General features: G+C 35.1%; 1 protein-coding gene across 4 annotated transcripts in view; it reads left to right on the top strand.

The window, feature by feature from the left end:
- PIAS1 (protein inhibitor of activated STAT 1) overlaps positions 1-18,477 on the top strand; it is a 205,368-nt gene that overhangs the window by 133,296 nt on the left and 53,595 nt on the right. For all 4 annotated transcript variants that reach the window (XM_051980785.1, XM_051980782.1, XM_051980784.1 and 1 more), the window contains 2 exons: positions 16,405-16,489; positions 16,725-16,772. In XM_051980785.1, the coding sequence (XP_051836745.1) occupies positions 16,405-16,489; positions 16,725-16,772 (133 nt within the window). The remainder of the gene's footprint in view (positions 1-16,404; positions 16,490-16,724; positions 16,773-18,477) is intronic.

Genomic DNA, 18,477 nt, shown 5'->3' with positions numbered 1-18,477 from the left:
TGCATATCCTTTGACCCAGCAGTGTTACTACTGGGCTTATATTCCAAAGAGATCTTAAAGGAAGGAAAGGGACCCACATGTGCAAAAAATGTTTGTGGCAGCCTTTTTTGTAGTGGTTAGAAACTGGAAACTGAGTGAATACCCATCGGTTGGAGAATGGCTGAATAAGTTATGGTACATAAGTGTTTATGAAATATTATTGTCCTATAAGAAATGATCAGCAGGATGATTTCAGAGACACCTAGAGAAACTTACATAAACTCATACAAAGTGAAGTGAGCAGAACTAGGTGATCATTGCACACAACAACAAGAAGATTATGTGATGTTCAGTTGTGATGGATGTGACTCTTTTCATCATTGAGGTGATTCAGGCCAATTCTAATAGACTTGTGATGGAAAGAGCCATCTGCATCCAGAGAGAGGACTGTGGGGACTGAGTGTGGATCACAACATAGTATTTTCATCTTTTTTTGTTGTGTGGTTTGCTTACTTTTTTTTTTCTTTTTTTTTTTCTTTTTTATCTGAATTTTCTTATGTATCACGATCAGTGTGGAAATATGTATAGAAGAATTGTACAGGAGGGAGTAGGAAAAGGAAGGGGAAAAATTTTGGAACACAAGGTTTTGCAAGGGTGAATGTTGAAAACTGTACGTGTATTTTGAAAATTATTTAACCAAAAAAAAGAAGAAGAAGAGTTCTGACCTCCTTTTCTTCCTCTAAACTACTTCACTTGTGATTTCATCAGCTCTTATGGATATGAAGTCATCTCTATATTAATGATTCTCAAATTTTCCTAATCTACCCTAAGTTCCTTGTTGCCTTTTGGTCTCTCATCTCCAACTGCTTTTCAGACACCTCAAAAACTGTATTCCAGTAGACATCTTAAACTGAATATATCCAAAAACTAAATTCATCATCTTTTCCTGACCTGCCACCTTCACTATTACTGTAGAGGGCAGCACCATTCTCCTTTCTCAATCTAAGAGTCATAACTGGATTCCTTAATTTTACCCCTCTAATACCTTTCCCTCACCCACTCATAATCTAATCTTCCTCCTCTCTCTCCCTCCTCCTTCCCCTCCTACTCTCTCTTTCTTTTACACACCCCCTCTCATACCCTCAATTTCCAGTGGTTTCCTGTTGCTTCCAGTATCAAATACAAAATGTTCTATTTGTCATGTAAAGCCCTTCATAATGTAGCCCTCTTCTGTTTTTCCAGTCTTCTTACACCATACTACCCAGCATATAATCTTCAATCCATGACATTGAATTCTTAGCTGTACTAATACACTCAGTCTCTTAGTTCTGGGCATTTTTTTTCTGACTTCTTCCTATGCCTCTAATACTCTTTGTCTTCTATCGTCTTTGACTTCCTTTATCTCATTGACAGACCAACAGTAGGTCCCAGATGAAGTCCTACTTGGTCATTGTTTGGGTATTGATTGGCTAGAAGACTTTCCCACATGGAATTTTTTCTTTTTTGGACTAGGTAAAAGAGGCTTTTCTCTGCCTCATTTCTTTTTTTCTTTTCTTTTTTTTTTTTTTTTTTTTTTTTTAGCAGCTTGTATTTATATAATTCTTTAAGGTTTGCAAAATGCTTTACAATATTATCTCTTTTATCCTCATAACAACCCTGGAAGATAGGTGCTATTATTATCCCCATTTTACAGATGAGAAACTGAGGCAGAGGTTAAATGACTTGCCCAGGTTCACATAGCTTATGAATGTCTCAAGTGAGATTTGAATTCAGGTTTTTCTGATTTTTAGGTTCAGTGATAGCTGCTGAGGTTCTTTATTGCCTCTCAGATTCTATGATCCAAAGAAAAAAGAAGCTGAGAGCCAGAGGCTAGACAGAACCATCTCTCCAACAGGTTGCTAACCGGAAGTTAAACATTGTATAGAACGGCTGGAAATAGAAGTCAGTGATGACTGATTTTAATTCCTCAGGATGGTTAGTGAGGGCGATGGGCTGGTTCTCCTCAAGACTGCTGCAGATGAACCAGCCTGGATACATGGCTGACTCTAGTTTAAAGATGGTTCTAGGGTTCCGCAAATAGAAGGTGAAGTTCTTGAATTCCTCTTTGCTGTGATGAAGATCCATGATGTTCTTTTCCTCTAATTGAAGAAAAGGCTGCTGAGCCATCCCAACTGACAGATACTGATATCCTTTGTTTGTTTTTTTTTTTAATTTTTTATTTAATAATTACATTATATTGACACTCGTTTCTGTTCCGATTTTTTTCCCCCTCCCTCCCTCCACCCCCTCCCCTAGATGGCAAGCAGTCCTTTATATGTTGGATATGTTGCAGTATATCCTAGATACAATATATGTTTGCAGAACCGAACAGTTCTCTTGTTGCGTAGGGAGAATTGGATTCAGAAGGTATAAATAATCCGGAAGAAAAACAAAAATGCAGATAGTTTACATTCGTTTCCCAGTGTTCTTTCTTTGGGTGTAGCTGCTTTTGTCCATCATTTATCAATTGAAACTCAGGTCTCTTTGTCAAAGAAATCCACTTCCATCAAAATATGTCCTCATACAATATCGTTGTCGAAGTGTATAATGATCTCCTGGTTCTGCTCATTTCACTTAGCATCAGTTCATGTAAGTCTCACCAGTCCTCTCTGTATTCATCCTGCTGGTCATTTCTTACAGAACAATAATATTCCATAACATTCATATACCACAATTTACCCAGCCATTCTCCAATTGATGGGCATCCATTCATTTTCCAGTTTCTAGCCACTACAAACAGGGCTGCTACAAACATTTTGGCACATACAGGTCCCTTTCCCTTCTTTAGTATTTCTTTGGGATATAAGCCCAATAGAAACACTGCTGGATCAAAGGGTATGCACAATTTGATAATTTTTTGGGCATAATTCCAGATTGCTCTCCAGAATGGTTGGATTCGTTCACAACTCCACCAACAATGCATTAGTGTCCCAGTTTTCCCGCATCCCCTCCAACATTCATCATTATTTTTTCCTGTCATCTTAGCCAATCTGACAGGTGTGTAGTGGTATCTCAGAGTTGTCTTAATTTGCATTTCTCTGATCAATAATGATTTGGAACACTCTTTCATATGAGTGGTAATAGTTTCAATCTCATCCTCTGAAAATTGTCTGTTCATATCCTTTGACCATTTATCAATTGGAGAATGGCTTGATTTCTTATAAATTTGAGTCAGTTCTCTATATATTTTGGAAATGAGGCCTTTATCAGAACCTTTAACTGTGAAAATGTTTTCCCAGTTTGTTGCTTCCCTTCTAATCTTGTTTGCATTAGTTTTATTTGTACAAAAGCTTTTTAATTTGATGTAATCGAAATTTTCTATTCTGTGATCAGTAATGGTCTCTAGTTCATCTTTGGTCACAAATTTCTTTCTCCTCCACAAGTCTGAGAGATAAACTATTCTATGTTCCTCTAATTTATTTATAGTCTCGTTCTTTATGCCTAGGTCATAGACCCATTTTGATCTTATCTTGGTATATGGTGTTAAGTGTGGGTCCATGCCTAATTTCTGCCATACTAATTTCCAATTATCCCAGCAGTTTTTATCAAATAATGAATTCTTTTCCCAGAAGTTAGGGGCTTTGGGTTTGTCAAACACTAGATTGCTATAATTGACTATTCTGTCTTGTGAGCCTAGCCTTTTCCACTGATCCACTAATCTATTTCTTAGCCAATACCAAATGGTTTTGGTGACTGCTGCTTTATAATATAATTTTAGATCAGGTACAGCTAGGCCACCTTCATTTGATTTTTTTTTTCATTAATTCCCTTGAGATTCTCGACTTTTTATTGTTCCATATGAATTTTGTTGTTATTTTTTCTAGATCAATAAAATATTTTCTTGGAAGTCTGATTGGTATAGCACTAAATAAATAGATTAGTTTAGGGAGTATGGTCATCTTTATTATGTTCGCTCGGCCGATCCAAGAGCACTTAATATTTTTCCAATTATTTAAGTCTGACTTTATTTGTGTGGAGACTTTTTTATAATTTTGCTCATATAATTCCTGACTTTCCTTTGGTAGATAGATTCCCAAATATTTTATGGTATCAACAGTTATTCTGAATGGAATTTCTCTTTGTATCTCTTGCTGTTGGGTTTTGTTGGTGATGTATAAAAATGCTGAGGATTTATGGGGATTTATTTTATAGCCAGCTACTTTGCTAAAATTATGAATTATTTCCAATAGCTTTTTGGTAGAATCTCTGGGGTTTTCTAGGTATACCATCATATCATCTGCAAAGAGTGATAGTTTGGTTTCCTCATTGCCTACTCTAATTCCTTTTATATCTTTCTCGACTCTTATTGCCGAGGCTAGTGTTTCTAATACGATATTAAATAATAATGGTGATAGTGGACAACCTTGCTTCACTCCAGATCTTACTGGGAAAGGTTCCAGTTTTTCCCCATTGCATATGATGCTTACTGATGGTTTTAAATATATGCTCCTGACTATTTTAAGGAAAAGTCCATTTATTCCTATGCTCTCAAGTGTTTTTATTAGGAATGGATGTTGGATTTTATCAAATGCTTTTTCTGCATCTATTGAGATGATCATGTGGTTTTTGTTTGTTTGGTTATTGATATAGTCAATTATGCTAATAGTTTTCCTAATATTGAACCAGCCCTGCATTCCTGGTATAAATCCTACTTGGTCATAGTGTATTATCCTGGTGACAATTTTCTGTAATCTTTTTGCTAATATTTTATTTAAGATTTTAGCATCAATATTCATTAGGGAGATTGGTCTATAATTTTCTTTCTCTGTTTTCAGCCTACCTGGTTTAGGTATCAGTACCATATCTGTGTCATAAAAGGAGTTTGGTAGGACTCCTTCAATCCCTATTTTTTCAAATAGTTTATATAACATTGGAGTTAATTGTTCTTTAAATGTTTGGTAGAATTCACATGTAAATCCATCTGGTCCTGGGGATTTTTTCTTAGGGAGTTGATTGATAGTTTGTTCTATTTCTTTTTCTGAGATGGGACTGTTTAGGATATTTACTTCTTCCTCTGTTAGTTTGGGCAAGCTGTATTTTTGGAGGTATTTTTCTATTTCATTTGAGTTGTCGAATTTATTGGCATAAAGTTGGGCAAAGTAACTCCTAATTATTGCTCTAATTTCCTCTTCGTTAGTGGTGAGTTCTCCCTTTTCATTTTTAAGACTAACAATTTGATTTTCCTCTTTCCTTTTTTTAATCAGATTTACTAAGGGTTTGTCTATTTTGTTGGTTTTTTCATAGAACCAACTCTTAGTTTTATTAATCAATTCAATAGTTTTTTTACTTTCAATTTTATTGATCTCACCTTTTACTTTTAGAATTTCAAGTTTAGTGTTTGACTGGGGGTTTTTAATTTGTTCCTTTTCTAGCATTTTTAATTGCAAACCCAATTCATTGACCTTCTCTTTCTCTATTTTATACAAATAGGCCTCTAGAGATATGAAATTTCCCCTTATTACCGCTTTGGCTGCATCCCATACATTTTGGTATGATGTCTCATTATTATCGTTTTCTTGGGTGAAGTTATTAATTATGTCTATGATTTGCTGTTTCACCCAATCATTCTTTAGTATGAGATTATTTAGTTTCCAATTATTTTTTGGTCTACTTCCCCCTGCTTTTTTGTTGAATGTAATTTTCATTGCATCGTGGTCTGAAAAGGATGCATTTACTATTTCTGCCTTACTACATTTGAGTTTGAGGTTTTTATGTCCTAATATATGGTCAATTTTTGTATAGGTTCCATGAACTGCTGAAAAGAAAGTGTATTCCTTTCTGTCTCCATTACATTTTCTCCAGAGATCTATCATATCTAACTTTTCTAGTATTCTATTTACCTCTTTGACTTCTTTCTTATTTATTTTGTGGTTTGATTTATCTAATTCTGAGAGTGCAAGGTTAAGATCTCCCACTATTATAGTTTTACTGTCTATTTCTTCTTGCAGCTCTCTTAGTTTCTCTTTTAAGAATTTAGATGCTACCCCACTTGGTGCATATATGTTTAATATAGATAGTGCTTCATTATCCATGCTACCCTTTAGCAAGATATAGTGTCCTTCCTTATCTCTTTTAATTAGGTCAATTTTTGCTTTAGCTTGATCTGAGATCAGGATGGCTACCCCTGCTTTTTTGACTTCACCTGAAGCATAGTAGATTTTGCTCCAACCTTTTACCTTTAACCTGCATGTATCTCCCCGCTTCAGGTGTGTTTCCTGTAAACAACATATTGTAGGATTCTGGCTTTTAATCCATTCTGCTAACCGCTTCCTCTTTATGGGGGAGTTTACCCCGTTCACGTTTATGGTTAGAATGACCAATTCTGTATTACTTGCCATCTTGTTAACCCTGGTTTATGCTTTCCTCCCTTCTTTCCCCTTTCCCCCCCTTCCAAGTATTAAGCTTGTGAGCACCCCTTGCTTCTCACAGCCCTCCCTTTTTAGTGTCCCTCCCCCCGCCTTAGAGTTCCTCCCCCTATCTTACCCCTTTCCCTCCCAGTTCCCGTATTCCCTTCCGCTTAGCTTATTCCTTCCCTTTCCACTTTTCCCTTCTCACTTTTCAATGAGATGGGAGAAGTTTCACCATAGATTGAATATGTCTTAAGATTTTTCACTTAAAGCCAATTCTGAAGGCAGTAAGATACCCACTATATTCATCCCCCTCCATTCTTTCTCTCAGATATAATAGGTTTCCTATGCCTCTTCATGAGATGTACTACCCCGACTTTACCCTTTTTCTGGTACAATGTCCTTTCCACATCAATTTCTAGAACAAGGTATACATGTATTCTTTATACATCTATATAGTCAAAATATAGTTCCCAAGATTAATCTTTACCTTTTTAGATTTCTCTTGAGTTCTATATTTGTAGATCAAACTTTTTGTTAAGTTCTGGTTTTTTCATCAGAAATAGATGAAATTCGCTTACTTCGTTGAATGTCCATCTTCTTCCCTGGAAAAAGATGCTCATTCTCGCTGGGTAAGTTATTTTTGGTTGCATACCAAGTTCCTTAGCCTTTCGGAATATCATATTCCAGGCCCTTCGATCTTTTAATGTGGATGCTGCCAGATCCTGGGTGATCCTTATTGTGGCTCCTTGATACTTGAATTGGGTTTTTCTAGCCGCTTGCAATATTTTTTCTTTCATCTGAGGGTTCTGGCATTTGGCCACTATATTCCTTGGTGTTTTGATTTTAGGATCCCTTTCAGTGGGTGATCGATGAATCCTTTCAATGTTTATTTTTTCCTCTGTTCCTATGACTTCTGGGCAGTTCTCTTTGATAATTTCCTGGAAGACAGTGTCCAGGCTCTTTTTTTCATCATGTTTTTCTGGGAGTCCAATGATTCTCAGATTGTCTCTCCTGGATCTGTTTTCCAGGTCTGTTGTCTTCCCCAGAAGGTATTTCACATTTTTCTCCATTGTTTGATTTTTTTGGATTTGCTTGACTGATTCTTCTTGTCTCCTCGAGTCATTCAATTCCACTTGTTCAATTCTGATTTTCAGTGAAGTATTCTCTTCACTCACTTTTTTAAAATCTTTCTCTAATTGTCCAATTGAGTTCTTTTGTTCTGTGGAATTTTTTTCCATTTTGCCAATTTTGTTTTTTAGAGAGCTGTTTTCTGTTTCCAGTTCACTAATCCTATTTTTCAAGGATTTTACTTCTTTATCCACTCTCTCTTTAACTGACTTCTCCAGGCTCTTTTGCCAAGCCTCACTCTGCTTTCCCCATTTTTCTTCTAGCTCCCTTGTGAGAGCCTTTTTAATCACTTCTATGAGGTTCATCTGTGCTGAGGAACAGACAATCTCCTCCTTTGGGGATTCACCTGGGGACTGCCTGTTTTTAGTCTCCTCAGGATTTAGAGTCTGCTCTCTATCTGTGTAGAAGCTGTCAAGGGTTAAAGTCCTCTTCAGCTTCTTGCTCATTCTGTCTATTAATCAGAGACAAACTACCAAAGAAAAACAGAAAAAACTGGAGTCTTTCTTTGGGGGGGGGCTGGGTGTGTTATCGAGCTTCCTCTACAGACTGCAGGGGGCAGCAGTGAGGCACTAGCAGGACTGTGCTGCGCCTGCGCTCTGAGATCCCAAAGCGTGCTGAGTCACTGAGGGGGGGGAAGGGGGGGGGGCGGCCAGGTCCTGAGAGACTCCAGCTGTTTGGGGTTGTATTCTTCAGCCCCGGTGTTTTTAGCTTCTCTGCTGGGCTGCTGATTTGCTGCAGGTTCCAAACCTGTAGCGAAGCTCTCCCCGCAGAGACGGCTGCGATCACTCCCCACCCCCTCTCCAGTCTGCTCCTGTGCCCTCACTGCCGCTGCCCGCCGCCTGCGCCCGATCTAAAACCGCCCCAGCCCTCCAGTAAAGACAGACCTTTCTTGGCGGATCTCAAGGATGGCTTCTCTTGGTAACTATTTGTGGGTTTTTTTCAGTCAAGCATTGATTCAGAGGCTTGTAATGAAGTGGATAGTGAGAGAAAGCGCGGAGCTTATGCAACTGTGAGCCTCCTCTCCGCCATCTTAACCGGAAGTTCCGATATCCTTTGTTAACTGGGATCTGTTTGACATCCAGAGACCAATTGGGGACCACGTTGATCTCTTCATCATGATTAAGTCCTCCTGCTTGCCGTGTTCCGACCAATAGCTGATTATTCTGCACATAAACGGTCCTCCTTGCAGTATCTTTCATTCGGAAACTCAAAGGCATATTTAGATCCATCTTGAGCTCCCCAGTTTAGAAGATCTTCTGCCTTCTTGACAATACCTTTTCCCTCTGCCTCATTTCTTTCCTAATTACTGAATGGGTATTGCCTCAGTCAAGGACATCTGTAGTTGTCTGGATCTGTATTTTGCTCCCAGACCCAGATGATTCTGGAGAAAAAATGAGGCTGGTGACTTTTCACAGCCCTCAATCCAATTCACTTACATGGCATCACCTTCCAGATGTCATGATTCTCTTCTAGAATGAAGAATACACAACAAAATCCCACGTTCTAAAGGAATCCTTTCCTAATCCCCTCTTCTGGTGCCCTCATTTATCCTCTATTTCCTATTTATACTGTATGTAGTTTACATAATTATTTATTTAATCATTCATTCATTCATCCATTCACTCAATTATTTATTTGTCTGTTTAATTATTTAGCTAGCTATTTATTTGTTTGTTTAGTTAATTATTTTTCTATTTATCCATCTAGCTATCTATTTATTTTCTCCTCCACTAGATTATGAGTTCTTTTTGGAGAGAGTCTATTTTTTGCTTCTTTTAGTATCCCTAGTATTTAGCATAGTGTCTAGCACATAATTAGATACTTCATGTTTATTGACTCACTGATTTTATACTATAATATTCATAGCAGCTGTTGGAATCTTTACAAACTGCTAACTCATTAGAGTTGATAGATTGTTGATCTGATCTTACAAGAAGATGTTTTGGGGCAGAACCTGAAACAAGGTACTATGTAAAACTAATTGATACAGTGCTTGTGTTCACATCTTTATCCATTGGAGTTCACACATTTGGGTGATTTCAGGGTTTAGTATGAGATATCCGAATTCACACATCCCTTGAGGCTCTTAGGGCCAGAGAGCACTATGGGAGAAAACCCATAATCCCTCTGTCTGATATATAAGAAGAAAGCAGCGGCCCAGTCAGGGGAGTTCAGCTGAATTACATTGGAGAGGAGCACTCTGGGCCAGACACAGAGCACTCTGGGAGAGCCAGAAGCCCTCTCTCAGAGGCAAGAAAGATTCATTACAACTTTTACCTTGGTGCTGGCTGGAGGCAGAGGCAGAAGCAAAGGACAAAGCTGCAAGAGCTCCTCGGAGGCAAGACAGATTCAACTTGGTGCTGGCTCTGGATGCTGAAAAAAGCAGAGGCAGAAGCAAAGGACAAAGCTGCAAGAGCTCTTAGAACCAAGCAGAGAGATAGGCCTAAGCAAATCGGGCTATATTGGAGGCAATAAAAGATCTGAATTTTTAACACTTGGCTGCATTTGGATGATTATTACTCTTAACTGCAACTAAGGCTGACTCCAGAAAACCTCCCCGAGAAACCTGCTTTCTCTCAGAGAGAACTATTATTTTAAAAGAAGAAAATCACCACAGCATCACTTCTTATATTTCATTTATTCTTAAAGAAAATGATTGCTGGTGGATTGGGAAGTGACTAAACAAATTGAGGCATATAAATGTAATGAAATATCATTGTGCTATTAAAAATTACAAATCTGGTACTTAAGACAAACTTAGATAGACTTGCTTGAATTAATACAAAATAAAGTGAGCAGAACTAAGCAATATATATGATAATCCCAATAAAGTAAGAAAAAAAATTCGTAAGTCCTTATGATTTAAATCAATGTAATTACCATTTCCAGAGAACTGGTGATAAAACAACATCCTTTTTCCCTTTTTGATAAAGAGACCTAGCAAATGGCTGTTACAAAGACACTGTAATAGTCTCTGTGCTAATATATTTTGCCTATATTTATTTTGTTGCAAGAGAGGTTTCTGTGGGATGGCATGGTTACTGAGGGGAGGCATGGTATGGGGCCTGACATTTTTTCTAAAGAACGTGAAAAGCTTTTTATTTGCTTTGAGAAACTTCATCAATGATTATAAAGTCACTGGATCCACTTAGCTTTTCCAGTATTCCTTGATCCTCCTATACAAATAGTTAATTAATCATCTCTTCTTTTTGGATATTTTGTCATTCCAGTACTCTTTGATACTATTGTTTTTACTTAAGTTTCCTCATTGATAAGACATTTGAACTAGGTAGTCTCTGAGTTCCCTTCTAACCCTGATCTTTGTTCCTAGGTAATTTGCTATCAAAAGACATTCTTATCTGAGTTTACCTTTTATCTCTAACTATTGCTATTCCTTCTTTGCTAACTCATCACTTTCTAGGATGCTTAAGGTAGGTAGGTATTCTCTTGATTACTCCTTCCCTTTATTTATATCTTGGCTTCAGCTCTCACTTCTCTAGAGAAAGCATAAGCTTAAAGTAAATACAGAGCTGGGCCTGGAGTTGAAGACCAAGGCTTACCTCTTACACTTAATAGTAGAGTGATCATGAACAAACCAGTCTTTCTAAGCCTCAGTTTGCTATTTTCTAAAATAAGAGTAATACCAGTAATACTTGAAGCACAAAATGCTTTGAACTTTATTTAAAATGAAGCTTATAAAGCATTTTGTAAACTTTAAAGAGTTATAAAAATGTCTTGTGATGGTGGTGTTACAGATACTAGAAAGATAACTTCCAAGTCTTTATCTGTCCAGCTGCCCCTATATAGGACAAATCTACCTAGAGTCAGGAGTACCTTACTTAGAATGTTCAAAACTAAGCACATTTCTCCTCTTAAACATGCATTTTCTATTAGTGGCACCACCATTCATTCAGTCTTCCATGTTTGAGATGTCATCTTTGAGTTTTTCTTTTCTGTTACCTTTACCTGGTGTTCAAGACCCTCCATAACTAGATGCCCACATCATATCATTTTATTCCACATATCTTACACTCTAGCCAAATTGTGCTTTTTCATATCTGTCCATACACTGTTCCATGTTCCTATAATGTTCTCTTTTCCTAATTCAGTCTTTTAAATTTCCATTCACCCTTTTAAATTCCTTTTTATAGTAATCTTTCCCTGATTCTATCTCATCAATAATATATTTCCAAACTATACTCCCTATCCAGTTTTACAAAGAGTTTTGTTTTGGACTTGTGTGATAAAAAGTATTTTATGTACATCTCCCATCTCCCCCAAATAGACTGTCATCTTGAGTGAAAAAAGAATGTAACACAAACTTGTTTTATTTAAACTTTGTATTGACTTTAGTAATCAACACAGAGAACTTAATAATTGAATCAACAGCCCACTTTAAACTTCTCTCCTAGAGAAGAAATTCATATCTTCCCAACATGCAGGATAAATAAAGAAAACAACACAAGATTTCAAAGATGCACCAGTTTCATCATAATCTTAAAAAATGAAAATTTTGTTGTGATATTGCCTTATAGTTATGCTATAGATAAGTAGAACAGTAACCCTAAGTTGATGAGATAAACTAAGTTAAATTTCAAAAACTTATATCTAAATTTAAACAGGTAGCTAGGTGGCACAGTAGATAAAATACTGGGCCTGGAGGCAGAAGGATTTTTCTTCCCAAGTTTAAATCTAATCTCAAACACTGTGTGACCCTGGATAAGTCACTTAACCCTATTTGCCTCAGTTTCCTCATCCATAAAATGAACTGGAGAAAGAAATGTCAAATCATTCCCATCAATATCTTTGCCAAGAAAACTCCAAATAGGGTCACAAAGAGTGAGACAACTAAAAAACAACTAAACAACACATAGTTTTAAATAAGTATATGTGGATTACTAAATAAGCTGCTTCCAGTGATCTTTTAAAAAATTGCACTGAATAGGAAAGATGCTATGGGAAGAGAGAAGCACAAACATCTTAATTTTCACAAAAGAAAATGGTATTTGCAGGCTAGTGAGTTTGATTTCTTTTCCTGGAAAAAATCTAGAACATATTATTTTAAAAAGGATACTTTGTATACATTTTAAAGGAAAGTGGTGATTACAAAGAACCAGTTTGTTTTGATCAAGTATAGGTCATGCCAAACTAATTTCTACATTGTTCACATAGTAATATGACAGGGACATTAGGAAAAAACTAAATCTTTAATGCCATCTTTGTGAACAAAAGAGAAATATAAGTTAAATTATAACATAATTAGGTACATTTTGGACTGGTTGAAGGACCAGTTTGAATCCAAAGATTAGTAACTAATGAGTCAATGTCAGCTTGGAGAGAGGTCTCCATTTAAGTCTTGTAGAAATGTATCCATTACCTCCTGCTTTTCAGCAGTTTTATTGGTAATTTGAAGGGAAGCATAAGAGTCTTGCTTGTCAGATTTACAAATGACCAAGTGCCGGGAACAAGAGCTGGACACAGTAGATGTCAATCTGAATCTCAAAAAAACAAAAAAAAGTCTCAAAATTAAATTGGCATCTCAAATCCTAATAAGATGGAATTTAATAAAGGCTGTTTTCTGTAAGTTCTATATTTGGACTAAAAAAATCTAAGGTTTTGATAGGAGTAAATTTCACTCAATGAAGGTTTCAAGTTCATTTGATTTGTGTTGCAAGCAGTTTTATAATAAGTAAAAAACCAAAGTCTGAGCTATGTGATTTATTAGCAAGGCATGCAGTTACAGAACAGATCGGGTCCAGGGCCCTGTCAGTAGGCACAAGGACTCCGAAGAGAGATTTACAAAGGTTTTTATAGTAAAGTTACTATTTTAAGTAGTTCCTATTTTAAGATTTGGGGCCCTTTCAGAGTCTGGGGATTCTGATTTGTTTCATCCATCTGCATCCTGTAAAACAGCTAGTGATACAATAATAGTTTCCCTGAAATCATGTGATTTATAACAAAAATCAGGAAAACAAGACTTAGCTTGGAATATAGGATTCATGGAAGAGAATAGGAAGAGATAAACTGGAAAAAAAAAAAATAAGATGGTGCCAAATTGGTACTGGGCTTAAGATATCTGGCAGTGGAACTTAGGAGACAATAAAAAATTTCTGATATTCTTGAACAATATTTAATATTCCCAAGACCTTTTTGCATGGGAAGTTGTTCTAGTTAAAATTGTGATGAACGTTTTCAATTCTCTGCATTAAAACAATTAGTCTAACAACAATGTAAAGGATAGATCGAATCCCTTTAGAAAGCAGTCTTTGCTGTATCTGTTGCTTCATTTCCCTACTGGAGTTTTATTAGTAGGACTATTGAGAATCCAGGACTGGTATTCAATATGTCACAACAATCAAATATATGTTAAGTAACTGGATATGAGAAGTACAGACCTAAGAGTCTAAGATGATCCCAGTATTTTGACCTTGCAGGACTAGATAAATAGTATTACCACCCATTGACAAAATGTGGTCAAAATGTAGGAGCAGGTTTGGGGGGAAAAGAGTAAGTTCACTTTTGATACTGAGTTTAAGATGTGTGGGCTGTTGGAGAAATAGATCTGGAACACAGAAAAAAAAGTCTGGTGTTGGAGATAAAAGTCATCTGGCTTAAAAGATGGTCATTGAAACTGAGAGTAAGTAAAATTGCTTGGGAAAAGGGAGCGTCTGAGTAGGAAAGGTCAAGGAGAGTAAAAGTCGCAAGTAAAAGAAAGAAAAGAAATGGTTACTAGAAATATTAAATCAATATAGAAAAGATGGTGTGTTTGAAACTAAGAGGAATCATCTCTTTTGGGGATAATAGTACAATAGTACCATTATTTCATTGAACCTGCACTGTGCCTCCTATCCCAAAGCACCTAGTATATAAAATGTTTTGTATGTCAAGATGCATTCATTCTTCAAATACATACTTTAAAGCTATTTATGGGATCTAGTGCACACATTGGTGGGGCAATATGGGAGAGAATAAAATGTACACACTTCCCAACCTTACTCTAGTAGTGTTTATTGAAAGGACTCTGAAATTTTGTCTAAAAAGTGTTATGAATTTTTTTGTACTTCTGATATTGTAGTATTGGGCAAGTAAGAGCTAAAGATCTAAAATAAGCTTCGCTTGCCAGATTGTAGTCTTTACACAATATAAATAAGAAGTCCCTTTGAGAATCTAGGTTAGTTTTTATTGGCATTTTCTTTGCCTAATTTAAGAGATCTGCTTTGTTAATAGGCTTATCTTCTGTTTGTGTTTATCTTTGAAACCAAACATTTAAGTGCATTTCAGTTAAGTAGAATACCTTTTGAAAGTTAAGTTGTGAAAGTTGTTTCTTTAATAATAAACTCTGATCCACATATTCAATTATTTTCCTAAATCCTACCTAAGTCACAAACAAAATTCTATGGCAAATATAGGTTTTTGTCTTACTGAAATATATTTCTGTACTGAAATTATAAAAGTCTGAATTAGGAGGTCTTTTGTACTTTATTATAGTGATGTCTTTTGTACTTTATTATAGTGACACATTTATATACATTTTACTCTTTGTGTTTTTTTTTGATAAATATATATGGTGATGCTAATTGTTACAGAAATAATGATTATGACTAGAACCAAACATTTGAATTACATGTGGAGAAATTTTTTTCCTTGTAAAATCATCAAGATATCACTGGTCTAAAATGGTTTTTCCTATGTCAGAGAGACATTTCTAGAAAATGTAAGTAGAATTAGTAAAGCTAGTAATTTCCCTGTCTTTTTTTTACTTCCTTCCCCTAAATATATCCTTTATCCAGTTGCCAAAATAATTTTCCTGCATAAATTTTGCCATATCACCTCCCCAGTTAAAAATTTGTATTGGCTCCTATTGAGCCAATACAATATACAGAATTGTATTGCAGTTACAGAATATAATATAAATTCCTTCAGCTGCCATTAAAGCCTTTCATAGTGTGACTGCAATCTATCATTCTAGATTGATTCTCCACTATTTTGCTTCATGCCTTCTACTGGTATCATCCTCTAAAAAATTCAACTCTATACACTCATTTAACTTACCCTGGAAGGCAATCCTCCCTTATTTCTATGTGTTGAAATCTTTCCTTTACTTCAAAAGCTAGATCACATGCTATCTTCATGAAATCTTTCTTATATTCACCATTGCCAAGTGAAAGTGTTAACTTCTTTATATTATAGCATTTTGTCTAAAACTCGCCTTTGTCTGTTATATTTTATCTAATAGTAATTTGTATACCAGCCTTATTCCCTTTTACTAAATCAATAAACACTTTGATAGCAAGAACTTTTTTTATTTAAAAAAAAATAAAGGACTTAATGCAGTTCCTTGAAGATACTAAATGCTTGATAAATGTTTACCAAGTGAATAAGACACCATCACCACTCCTTTTTCCTGCTTATATTGAAGGAAAGAAAAAGGGAGGTTGAAGAAAAGATTTCTGATTTAACTTTTTGTTTATTAGCTGTCTTCTCTTTTTTATCTGCAGTTTTAACAAGTGATCTTGCTAGTCTAAAGTGTTCCATGGTCTTTTTTTTTGTTGCTATAAAGGAATACATAAATGACTTATTAAATAGCTTTGAGAGAAAATCTTTTTTATTTTTATAGACCTAGCTTGAATTGGAACTGCTTACCTGTAAACAGTATTTTATCCCTTTATAATGATCTGAATTTTAATTTCAGCATTTTGTTGTGATTCTGATTTTTTTAACGTTAAAATAAATATTTTTTTATTATTTTTGTCCTATTATAAAGTTAAGGAATCATTTTTGTTTTTAAGTGCTTTGTTTACAACTTTGAAAACATTTTAATCTATTGAGGGTTGACTGATGTTTTTTTCTAATATCTTTTTTTACTTACTTTGAAGATAATTAAAACTATAATTCTTTCTTTCTTTAGCATCAGACAACAGTCAGCGTTTTCGAGAAACCTGTTTTGCATTTGCATTGACTCCACAACAAGTGCAACAAATCAGTAGTTCCATGTAAGTTGAACTGCTATATGGCATTTGAATATAGTAAGATGTGATTATAGCATGCTGTATATTGGATGAATTTCAGATACATTTAACCCTATTCATGCTGCAGAGACTGTAAGAGCAATCATTTCTCTTATGTTTATTTAGCAAACTTTTACTGAAATACTTGTTTTTTGTTTTTTAATTTTCACTTTCACATGCATATACTATAATATTTCTATTTCTGTTCTCTATTTTCTAGGGATATTTCTGGGACTAAATGTGACTTCACAGTACAGGTCCAGCTAAGGTACAATCTTAATTAAGAATAAAATACTTTGGTACTTTAAAAGAGAATACACAAAGTAAAAAAAATGTATAATGAAGGTTTTAAGGGATATTTATTTGTCTACTAGGCTTGAAAGTATATCCCTGGTTTCCCCTATGCTTTGTAGTTTCTTTGTGGCAGTGTATAAATGGGGAGAAATCTTTTCCATTTTTATGTCTTATATACCAGTTATGCTCATTTATATCCAAGACAGAATTCATTATAACAAGATCTATCCTGAACCGAATTTCTCAATTTGGTTCTCTAGGGTCTACCCCAAGTATTGGGAAAACTACTGTTTATAGTCTTTAAATATTACCATTATTATTTCTTTTAAAATATAAAAGGCTTATGTACAGGATAGAAGAAAATACTGTTCACTTAGCTAAAGGAATAATACTAGTTATTTGAGTGGCATCTTAATTCTCACAGTTATCAAATCATTATTTGAGTTTAGTCTATCTTAAAATACATAATCAGCCAACTAAACACAGTAAAATTAAAAGATTCCATGTGAACATTCCACATTCCATGTAGCTAAATTTAATAGGATATTTTCCAAAAGGGATGCTATAACTACCAGTTTTCCATCTTTATCCATGCTATTTTGTTTGTGTTGTGATATCCAGATTTTCTTCTTGGTATAAATATTCTTGTTCATATAAACCAACCAGTACCACACATTTTCAGTCAATTGGTAACTGTTTATAATAAAGTCAGTATCATATTTATGGTATTTTGCTGGGTTCTCTAGAACCAGAAAGAAAAGAATAACATTTCTTTGCCCTTGAAAAGCTTATTCCTCAGTCTAATTAGGGAGACAAAACTAATATGGAACACAGAGATTAGGAAACAGCTCTTGTGATCCACTGTTTAAGTATTGTAGATATTATAAATGCAATACTGTTTTTAGATCACTAGAAGTTAAAGTAGTTGGGAAAATTCTTATGAAGAAAGTAGAACATGAACTTCACCTAGAAGGAAATGAGCAGGATTTGGGGAGGCAGAGAAAGATATCAAGAATGTTCCAAACTGGAAAGGTACCATGATCCTGGAGCAGTTTTGGAGGCAAGATTGAATAAAATATGTGTATGGGTAATGAACAGGAAATGAAAGAACTATTATTCACTCCCACCATACTTAGAGAATAGTTATCATCTCACTCTTTATTGTCTAAATTAATAATCTTCATTTAGTTAGAGAACAGGAATGGGTATATTCTGATTCTGTTCTTAGCAAATTATGTTAATGTATTAAATGTTCCTAAAATAGTGCCAGATATTAGGTGCAGGAAAAATCTTTAATGTTTTTTCTAGGTTTGACCAGTTCAGATATAAACAATTCAAGAATAAAGGTGGGTTTTGTTGTTGGTTTGTTTTTAAACAAGGCTTATATGCACCACTTTATCCAGAAATGGAATTTTATACTTTTAAGTAACTAATCATTTGACTTTTAATAAATCCATTAATCTTTAGAATTATTTTTTATTTTTGTAAATCAAATTAAGCTTTTTTTTCCCAGTTTAACTCCATCTCTTTTCATCTATTATCATTTTTCTCTAAACTCTTAATGCTTTTAGACATTCTTCTGCTCATTTCATTTCTTTATTCTTCCCTAGATTTTGATATGGTTTTGATTTTTGGTTTTGACCTAATTTAATAAGGTTTGAGTTGTCTCCTTAGGGAAG

The sequence above is a fragment of the Antechinus flavipes genome, chromosome 2 (genome assembly GCF_016432865.1).
Source record: "Antechinus flavipes isolate AdamAnt ecotype Samford, QLD, Australia chromosome 2, AdamAnt_v2, whole genome shotgun sequence".
Lineage (NCBI taxonomy): Eukaryota > Metazoa > Chordata > Mammalia > Dasyuromorphia > Dasyuridae > Antechinus > Antechinus flavipes.
Note: the sequence above shows the minus strand (reverse complement) of the source record. Positions and strands in the feature narration are given on the sequence as shown.